At 42.9% G+C, this 11,040-nt stretch overlaps 1 protein-coding gene across 1 annotated transcript; it reads left to right on the top strand.

Annotated features, from left to right (window-relative positions):
- Positions 1-8,400: 8,400 nt before the first annotated feature.
- Positions 8,401-10,874, top strand: LOC309712320 (uncharacterized protein). Its single transcript, XM_082543037.1, has 3 exons — positions 8,401-8,668; positions 8,857-8,919; positions 9,271-10,874. The coding sequence occupies exons 1-3, from the start codon at positions 8,567-8,569 to the stop codon at positions 10,381-10,383; spliced, it is 1,278 nt and encodes a 425-aa protein (XP_082399163.1). The 5' UTR covers positions 8,401-8,566; the 3' UTR covers positions 10,384-10,874.
- The last annotated feature ends 166 nt before the right edge of the window (positions 10,875-11,040 follow it).

Here is an 11,040-nt window from a genome sequence, read left to right as displayed (position 1 = left end):
AGGTTGGTTTTATTCAGTTAAAAATATATTTATTTTCCCTTTAAATTCAGCATAAGAAATACATTCAGGGTTATTAAGAATATAGTTTCAGTTTAAAGTACATACAAAATTGTTCCATTTCCTCTGATAGCTACAATAATGAAAATGTTAGGTCTGCGCTTGCAGGCCTCTTGACTCAAAGACTCACTCTCGTGAACAAAGCAAGACAATTCCAACAACTGCTCACACTGTCAAGGCAATACACCAGACAATTACATCCACGCTCTTTGGTTCTGTCCACCAGTGCAAAAGTTTTGGCGCGAGATATGTGAAGACTTATCAAAATGTCTGAAATGTAACATTCCAACCTCCCCCTTAGTGTGTTTGTTGGGCAGCTTAGATAATGTCACTTCAGAAAAGAATATAGCCCATATGATCTTCACTGCCCTATGCATAGCCAAGAAAACAGTCCTCATGAACTGGAAAAATAAAAATAATCTTAATTCTAACCAATATAGAAATTATCTATTAGATTACATTAGTCTTGACACAGCCTCTGCCACCACATTAGATCAATTGCTCTGGGCCCCTTTTATCAGCTCCATCACCTAGTGGGGGTGGGGGGTCATAGTTTGGTCCCGCCTTCACTGTTGTGATTGGTGAGGGGGTAGGGACAGGCTTAGGGCGTCGGGGGGTTCCCCGGAGGCATCTTCCTTGGGGGGCTCAACCCGGGGTAGCGGTCACGTCCGGTTGAGGGCTCTGTTGGCTCTCAGGTGACTGTTTCCTCGCGGCTGCGTGCAGCGGGGCTAGGGGAGGGTCTGTGCTGACGGACGCGGGTTACTGACCTGGAAACCTGGCTGCCCCTGGGTGGGTCCGGGATGGGCGTGAGGTTCTGGGGGCGCTCCGTCTCTGGGCTGGGGCCCGGGCCGGGCCTCGGGGGCTCGGGTCCTGGTTGGTGTGTTGCCGGGGTTGTGGGCGGGTGGGTGCATGGGGGCCCGGCCCTGGAGCAGGGTGCCGCCGGTGCATCGAGCCGCCTGGGGGGCTCTTCAACTGGTGGGGGGGATGGTCACATCTTGCAGGAGCTTTCTTCTCTCAGGAACTCTCTGCAGGAGGGGGAGATACAGGAGAGGTGGAGGAAGATCTCAGCCTGGGCGTTTACCGTCTTATGTAGTCTGGAAGATGTGTGGTTGGTGGGGTGGGTGCAGTTTTCTCTGTAGTGGGGTTGGGTGGACTGTCCAGGGCTCTGTGGAGCCGGGGGGCGCTACTGCACTGGGCCCCGGTCTGATGGGCCTGGGCCCCCCTTCCCTGGCGGGTCGCGGAGGGTGGGAGTGCCTACTGGGGTCAGCGGGGGAGCTGGCCCCAGGGAGGGGTTACCTGCCCCTCCCTTCCTTCCCTCCCCATCTCCAGCTGCCTCCCTCTTCCCGCTCCTCCACAACCACCCACACATGCAGGGCCTTGGAGTGGGGGTATGTCACCAGGGTGCAGAGGAGGCTACCCCTCCCCCCCCCCCGTCCCCTTCTGGCTGCCTCTGCCTCAATTTTATCCCACAACTTAGACATTCACATTATTCACACTCTCATTACACATACATATAGGATCTTGGGGGTGGGCACAATCACGGAGTCCAAATCACCATCAGGGTGTATACCTCACCCCTGACGTCGTTGCCCACCTCTCAATTTTAAATACACTTAGTCATTGAGGGTTAGCAGGAGGGACTATGCGCTTACCTGCTGCTCCTTGGCAGGTAGCTCCATGCCCTCCTGGGTTTTAATTGCACCTTAGAACACATATGCATCAACACTACAATGAGCGGGTGGAGGGAGGTTTGGAGTCTTCTCCCACCCCCATTCTCTGCGGCCTGCTGGAGCGGGAGGGCTAGTAGGAGGAGTTGGCCGTCCGACTGCGGTCTGGGGTGTGGGGCCTCCCTGCTGCTGCGGAGTCGGGGTGGTCTGCCTCTCCCCACCGCAGGGAAAAGGGTAACACCACCTGGGTCTGGGTGCAATTCCCCCCTCCAGGGGCAAGGGTACCTAGACCCGGTTTGTAGAGTACGCTTGGGGAGTGTGATTGTGTGTACAGCGTCTCTTTATGTCTGTCTCTACGTTGGTTGAGTGTGGAGTGAGTGCATATGAGAGCATGAGGGTGGGAATGGATGTTTGTGTCTGTGTGTGCCTGTATGTCTGTGTCTATATGTCAGGTTGGGTATCAGACGCCACCTCTCTGGGGACACCTCAGGCCCTCCAAGGTTTGGAGGCCTATCTCCACCCACCACCACTTCCCCTGCCGGTGGCGGACTCCCTCAGGTGTCGGTGTGTTGGTGGTTCTTTGTGTCTGGGGGTGGGCGTCCGGGTACACACCGGCTCACTCCTTGGCGGCCGCTTGTCGGGGCCTGGGGCCTGGGGCTCGCTCGGGCCCCTTTGGAGGTGGGGTGCCCCCGGCCTCTCGGCCTAGGGCTCGGTCACTCAGGCGCAGCTGGGGGCCGGCGGAGCTCACGGGCGCGTCACTGCAACTCCCCCTGACTTCTGCTCCGCGGCTGCTGGGCGAGCCCTCATCTGGGACTCTCCTCAGCTCTTACTGGGACAGTGGCGCGGCTGCCCCTCTGTTGGTCTTCCATGGTCTCTTGTGTTCTGGGGGCCTCTGGATGTCTGGAGTTTTGATCTCCTCCATACCCGCTTCACACCCTGGAGGACGGGGCTGTGGCCCCCCCACACTCCCTAGCAGATCATTACATGGAGAAACCTTTGGAATGCAAGCATGCTGATCCACACAGGTATGCACACATGGGTATTCACAGACGCGGACTAAAGCTTTCTTGGCTGCTGCCTCAAAGCACACTGTGCGCTGTCTATCTTGCGTGCTGCACAATATCGTTTATTACTTAGTAAATACTGATATCTATGACTAGCTAGTTTATTGTGATGGTGCTTTGTTTTCTCTATTATTATGTTGCTCTTTGTTGTTTGCTGTCTCCTCTGTTTGTTTTTGTTTGTTTGTTTGTTTGTTTTTTTTCTCCATACAGGTGACCCAGGAGTTTTTTGTTTTTTTTTTGTCTCTCTTCCCCCCCCTTCTCACCGTCTCTTCTCCCCTTTGGTTTTCTTTCTTTCTCTCCCCCTCTCTCTCTCATTCATTCCCCCTGTCCTATTTATTAAAAAAAAAAAAAAAAAAAAAAAAAAAGACAAAGGATGAACTGAAGCTCTGCCATCACGTAATGTCGCATACTGCTGTTTCTGATGTCATTTAGAAAAAAAAAAAAAAAAAAAAAAAAAAAGAAACCAAGAGCAATATTTAACCCTGACGATTAATGAAGAAAAAGCATCATCATTATTCTTACTTAAAGCCACTTTATAGAACAATGTGTTTGCAGCACCTCTAAGTATAACCACATGCATGAAACTGCATACGCCCTGTGTTACTTTCATTCTATTTTTTTAACCACATTGTTTTTTTCATTACCACTTGAAAGTATCAACGTCTGACATTTGAAAGTTCTCAACACTGTGGTGCTGAACAACTATTCACATGAAAAAATAACCTGTACAGATTTGCTTGTCCATGGCACTTTAAAAAAATGCAAGTGGAAGGCCAATCCAGGACAATGTGTCTTGCATGCAAAAAAATAGATGCCTGTTGCAAAAGTAGGTCCAGTGTCAGTAAAACAAAAACAAGCAGGTGTATATGATGACTGCATGAACTCATAGGACAGTCAAGACCTGACTGAGCTAATCACACATTTCAGCAACTAGTGTGATTCACAGGAGGTAAAATGTATATGAGGAAATGACAATCACAAAAGCGTTTCTAGAAGATATTATTTAACTTATCAATTTAACATCCCCGCTGGTTTTTAAAACGAAAAGATGTTTTTTATTGAAAAATGTTGCTGTGCTGTGGCTAGCAGAAAAGCAATTTTCACTGAAATGCTACTAATATGTCCATTATTTGCATAAATTCAGACAACAGACAGAATAGAAGGCCATAAATTTCTCTTACCTAACAAGGATATTGTAGCACTAATTATCCAGTTCATTGTGTTACTTCCATGAAAAATAAATGACAGATGAATGAATTACTTCTGCTGAAAGGGTCAGGAAAGGAGTTGAAACCGAAGATGCAGAAATCATAGTGTGACTGCTCAAAGCTAAGAGGGTCATTTGAAATAAGTGTTATGTAGGAGGAGTTACAAGACAGAGAGCACTGTTTTATATGATACACTAAACTGTGGTGAGACTGTTTAATTTTGATCCAGTACTTTAGTAATGTAATTTTTTCAGTAAATACTACTAACATTTAAACTAAACAGATTGGAAAGTTTATTCGTGTCTGCAAATTTCAGTCATAAGTAAGGTTGGTTTTATTCAGTTAAAAATATATTTATTTTCCCTTTAAATTCAGCATAAGAAATACATTCAGGGTTATTAAGAATATAGTTTCAGTTTAAAGTACATACAAAATTGTTCCATTTCCTCTGATAGCTACAATAATGAAAATGTTAGGTCTGCGCTTGCAGGCCTCTTGACTCAAAGACTCACTCTCGTGAACAAAGCAAGACAATTCCTCTCAGTCGGTTTTTACTTGCTGCTCAAGGGAAGCCTGGTTGGCTCTTGGAGCTGAAAGCTCCTCACCTGATCCCATTCAACTTCGAAAAACCAGCGTCCCCTTGCAGCCTTTTATTCAGTGACAAACAGTTACACAACCCCCCATTGTAACACCCCTGTGGTGTGTAAGCTAAGGCACTGTATGTGTGTGTATATGCATGTGCGAGCACGTGTGTCAACTCCCCTCACCCCTGTATATGGCTCAACTCCTTTAACGGTCCACCATATACAAGCACAGGTGAACCTATAAAGGCAGGAAGTAAACATTCCTTTGTTTATCAGTGTGTCTCTGTTAGGTGTGCACTCGCAGGCCTCACTGGTTCAGAGACTTATCACCGTGAACGAAGCAAGACAATCAGAGATCAATCCATTTTAACTTGCAAGGGGAGCCCGGTCGGAATCACAGAGCAGCAAGCTCTGCACCTGCACTCAAACAACACCAAAAAACCAGTGTCCCCTCGCAGCCTTTAGTCAGTGAACACACAAGCACCCCCATTGTAAAACCCCATATGGTGTCATAAAGGTACATAAAGGTAAACTTTATCAATATTCATTTTATCTAATATCAAAGTCTCACACTCAGTCTCTCATTTCAGTCAGTTTTATTGTTGACAAACTGAACGGTTTGTATTACAGTCTAGTCCAACTTGTCCATCTGGTACAATTATAGCTATTTATGAAAACTATGCAGCCCATTCAGCAACTGAAGAATTTGAAAGTAAATTAAAACAAAATATAATTTTACATTAAATAAAAAAGTTTTAAACATAATTAAAATAAAACATGTCTTAAATTAAAATAAGTAAACTGTCATGTTTATTCCTGCCAAAAAACAGTTAAACACATTTGGACAGTGAAGGAATGTCAGGATTCTTGCTCAGAAAAAGGATCAACATGCTCTGAAGTCAGAGCACAAAAACCTTTTTTGTAACAAAATATCGATTTCTGCTGTCCCTGTATCGATACATTATTAGTAAACAAAATATCACGATACTACACAGTATCGATTTTTTCCCCCACCCCTATTAATCAGTCAATTGTCTGAGTCTTTCTGACACTTCTCTGCACAGACCAAGCTTTCTCTGAAAGGGCCAGCGCACTAACCAAACAAAACAAAACATGTACAACATTGACAATAGTCAGAACAGAAAAACATGCTTAAGATATTGTCTGGTCTTCATGAGCTTTATTGTATACTGAGTTTGTGTTAGTAGGATTAATGCATTTTCTTTTTGTGTGTGTGATTTTGTATACCTGTCCCATTTTGTGGTGCTCCAAGACACCTTCTAAATTTTCCCACTTAAAGCAGTCGGTTTTTCCTCCCCAGGTTCGCTAACCCAATTTGATTTCACACGCTGAACAACAGCCTTTCCAGTGGCAGTTCTTCCCTTCAGCTTTGTCCTGTGCAATCCCACTGTCTCTTTCATTGCCATTTCACTCCAAACGTGGAGTGAAATGGCAAATGTCAAACTCAGTCTTTTCAAAGGTCCATTCACATACAGTCAAGTTGCAGCTTGTTGGAATCGCATCTCCATCCATCCAGTCATGATGATGGCGTTGTTCTCTTTGCTGATGCAGTTTGCCCATACTGCTGTTGCTGGACCTGCTCACTGCTCAGGACACTGCTGTTGTCTCTCGGCCTGCCATGTTGTTGCTTTTGGAACTGCATTTCTCATCTTCAGGGAGAGGTTAACGTCCTTGGAGCTTGCTTTTCAGGATGAGGAACACATGGAAGTGAAGCTAATGTTACGGCCCCTGGCCTCATGTGGGCCCGCCTTCCTGTATGGAAATTGAAGCGTGCCAGGACTCACAGGTAATTGGCTGGTCAGGGACCTATGCCCGCCCAACTTCATGCAGATCGGAGTGTGCCAGTCCACACACACCATTGGCTGCTGTGGGATCCTCGGACACCGTGGACCAATGACATGGCTGCCTGTGTTTACCTGGGAATACAAAAGGCTGAGGATTCTTCACTCGTGGGGGACTGGTTTGAACAGACGTTGTCCCTCCTGCCGCTGCTTTTTTTTTTTTTACCACTCTTTTTGAGTTGCTGCCTGTGAGATGATTAGTGTTCTTGTGTTATTTGAAAATATGAGGGTTTTTTGTTTGTTAAATTGCCTCATTGCCTAGTGAGTCGTTTCACTAACGGTTTTCAGTTGTGGTAATGAACCTTGTGTTTTTTTTAAGTTACCTCATTTATGTTACCTCCCCTGTCACCTAGCAGAGCCGGGGCATAACATAAGTGGGGGCTTGTCCAGAACTTGTCACAGTATTTTTCCCTGTTACTGTTTGCCCGGCCTTGCCAATAGAGGGTGTGGCCATGTTGTTGGGCAATGATATTGCGGAAGGGTTAGTGCTCCCTCATCTGGAGGTTTTAGACAACCCCCTAAATCAGAAGACTTCTGATGTTTCCGTGCACCCTGGGCTGTATCCAACCTGTGCGATTACTCGGGCAAAAGCTCATAAAGATACTAATGTTGCCCTCTCTGATTTGGTGTTGATGTTCCAAGGAGAATGATGTACAAACTAAAAGAAACAATGTTTTGTCACCCCCAGACTCAGCGAAACCTGAGGAGCCTGATCCATTTCCAAAGGTCTCTTCGCTGCCCTTGACTAGAGACCAGCTGTCAGCAGCTCAATTAGCTGATGAAACACTGCAGAACTGTTTTAAACATACGGTAAGTGCTGAGCAAGTCAATAAAGAACAACAAGCCTATTTTGTAGAACATGATGTTCTAATGCGTCAGTGGTCTCCACCAGGTGCAAAAGGTGCAGAATGGAGTAAAGTCAAGCAGATTGTCATGCCCGCTGTGTACCGGCAGAAAACTAGAAAGCTAGCATTAACTAGCTTGCTCGAGCATCTGTCTTCAGAGCAGCAAGAAGACATAACTGTCTTGATTATTGAATACACCTGTTTTTTCAGGGATGTGCCAACTCGCATTACAGTGCTAGAGCATGATATTGATGTCCAGGGAGCTAAGCCTATTAAGCAGCATCCTTATCGAGCCAGCCCCCATAAATGCTTGCTCATGAGACAGGAGGTTGACTATTTGCTGCAACATGGCTTAGCGAAGCCCAGTCTAAGCCAGATGGCTCACCCCGTTTTATCACAGACTTCCGGAAGGTGAACTCTATGACTGTGGCTGACTCACATCCTCTCCCAAGAACTGAGGATTGCGTGGACAGTATTGTATGGGGCGCCGTTTGTAAACTGAAACATGCCGAAATTAACACCAACATTTTTCCACATTTAGCTCTAAATCTTACAAAAACATGTTTTTTCGAGTCATTTTTTACAACATTTAGTAAAATATTTGTAACTTTTCATATTTAAAACAGGATTTTAAATGTTAAATCTAAATGTTAAATGTAAATGTTATATATAAATGTAAATGTTAAATGTAAATGTTATATATAAATGTAAATGTTAAATGTAAATGTTATATATAAATCTAAATGTTAAATCTAAATGTTAAATCTAAATGTTAAATCTAAATGTTAAATCTAAATGTTAAATCTAAATGTTAAATCTAAATGTTAAATCTAAATGTTAAATCTAAATGTTAAATCTAAATGTAAATCTAAATGTTATAGTTAAATCTAAATGTTATAGTTAAATCTAAATGTTATAGTTAAATCTAAATATAAATCTAAATGTTATAGTTAAATCTAAATATAAATCTAAATGTTATAGTTAAATCTAAATATAAATCTAAATGTTATAGTTAAATCTAAATATAAATCTAAATGTTATAGTTAAATCTAAATATAAATCTAAATGTTAAATATAAATGTTAAATCTAAATGTTACGGGAAACTAAATATTTAGCTAATATGCAAATTTATTGTACGGGTCAACGGAAATACCAAAATAAAAGCTTCAAGAAAACCTCCCGCGCTAAAGTGTGCCGGTCGCGGTCAGGAACGGTGTTTGCGCTCCTCTTACGGTCACTTTTGACTGCCATGAGCTGCTTCGACTATTCCCTACCAGCATGTCCAGCGATTTAGCTGAAAACATTGGAAGAGCCGTTTTGTCGGCCATCCAACGATTCAGCGGTAATGCACCCTCGACCTCACAAACGCCGCAGCACTTGGTAAGTTTATTGTATAGCATTTTGGACGGGTTGATAGCAGTGTTAGCAAAACTAGCAAAGCTAAATTACTTAGCTAGTCCTCAATTATTTCATTTGGTAGGCAGCAGACAGAGATCGAACATCATACAACTCTATTTATTTATTTGGTAGGTAGGTAACAGTCGTTCTTGATGTAAATGTTTCCTTAGGAATCCAGCAATGCACCTGGACCAAGTAGACCTGCCGTCTCCACTGGGATACCATACTGCTCGGTAGGCCTTCTTACACATATCATTTAGCTGACTAATTTTTGTTTTTTCTTTGGTGTAATATGTCACCTTAAATTAAATCCTGTCAAAGTAATGATTCTGATTCTACATACATTTCATCTTCTTAGGGGTCCATTACTAGCAGTGTCACATCACCACCAACAACATTCACAAGTTTTACGTCATATTTTATTACGGTTTTTGCTGTGAAGTGTCTTTTGATTGCTCACTTTCATATTTTAAAACTATTGATAAAATATTACTCTAGCTAATCTGTCACAGTACAATTGCCTCAAATTACCCATCTTTTGTTATAGAATTGTGCTCATTGAGATTTTCTGTGCCGTGTTCTAGGATGGTTACCAAGGAAGGCTTCAGATTTCCAAAGAGGAATTGGAAAATGTTCTTTCCCTGAAAACCTCTTTTACTGAAGCTGCATCTATCCTTTCCATCTCCAGGCCCACTCTGTATAAGTTACTGCAAGACTATAATATCTCAGAGTCAAAATTCAATGTAATCAGTGACCATGAGTTAGATCAGATAGTGTCCCAGATAAAAACTGAACATCCAAATGTTGGAGAAGTGATGCTGATGGGTCATCTGCGTTCCAAAAACATAGTGGTTCAAAGATGGCGCGTAAGAAAGTCACTGCGGAGGGTGGACTCGGCTGGTGTTCTATCCAGGAGAAGAACTGCAGTTGCTCGGCGAGTATATTCTGTGCCTCATCCAAATTTCATATGGCACATAGATGGAAATCACAAACTGATTCGTTGGAAGTTTGTTGTTCATGGTGCAATAGATGGATACAGCAGGATGTTGATGTTTCTTCAGTGCTCCAGCAATAATCGAGCTGAGACTGTGAAAGCCCTCTTTACTGCAGCTGTTGGACAATTTGGCAGACCCCTGCATATCAGGACTGATCACGGAGGAGAGAATGCTCAGATTTGGGAGGACATGCGAGCAAGCAGGGGTGAAAGCTCTGTCTTAATGGGAAGTTCTGTGCACAACCAGAGGATTGAGCGTTTCAACCGAGACTTAAACAACAACTGTAGCCGCATTTATGCACCTATATTTTATGAATTGGAATCACTTGGTATCCTAGACTTAGAAAATGCAACAGACCTATTTTGCCTTCATTATGTGTTTCTACCACGAATCAACCGCACTTTGAAGGAATTCAAAGCTGGATATAACAATCACTCTGTTTCCACTGAAGGTAATAGAACTCCCATCCAGCTTTTTGCCTGCGGAACTCATGTGTCTCATCGTCACAACCCAGAACTTTCTACAGCAGAGGTCTCCATACCCTCCTTGTCAAACTCTGAAAGTAGGTTTGTCCCATTAAATGACAGCGATTTACAAGAGCTATATACAAGCATTCACCCTTTTGAAGAAGACAACAATAATGGTAAAACATTGTTTCAACGAACACGGCAGTATATTTTTAACAAACTTGTAAATGTGTGACCTCAACCACAGGATACCAGTGATGTTCTAAAGAGTGATGACACTTAATATTCTTAAATGCTGTACAGTAAATGCATTTTTTGTACTACTGCAGAAGCCCCTCCCCTCTAGCAGTGATGCCTCCTGCCACATAAGGACTCAGAGTTAATGACTGACAGTGACTCATAGGCTATTCAGAAGGCTACAACCACTTTTAGTTTATGGGTAAAACCAGTTATTCAGATTGAAGTAAAGATCAAATTCACACTGTAATACAGTATAACAGTGAAAATTATCAACACGGAACAGTCAGTCTTTAAATCAATTCACAAGATTATCTACAGTATTGTTTTAATCATTGTAAAGTTGCAATAGTCTTAATAAATGTTGCTGTTAGATGTCTAAGTAATCCTGGCTTGTTCTACAAAGCATGTTTAGTATACTCTGTGCATAAACTGTTTTGAAGTGTCCTTGTTTAAAAAAGAAAAGCTTAATAAAATTATTGTATTACACCAGTGACTTTATTGATTTGTCGTTGAAAATACAGAGTTAGCATTTTTATAAATCTATTGAAGCTTTGAAAATTATTACATTTCAACATTAAATGCAGTCAGAATTTATTTCAACTATCTTGTATGAAGCAAAGTTACTTGAAACTACAATTAATGAACAGGATTA

Source organism: Aulonocara stuartgranti, assembly GCF_965226115.1.
Source record: "Aulonocara stuartgranti genome assembly, chromosome: 8".
In the NCBI taxonomy this organism is placed as follows: domain Eukaryota; kingdom Metazoa; phylum Chordata; class Actinopteri; order Cichliformes; family Cichlidae; genus Aulonocara; species Aulonocara stuartgranti.
This window is presented reverse-complemented; position numbering and strand designations above follow the sequence as displayed.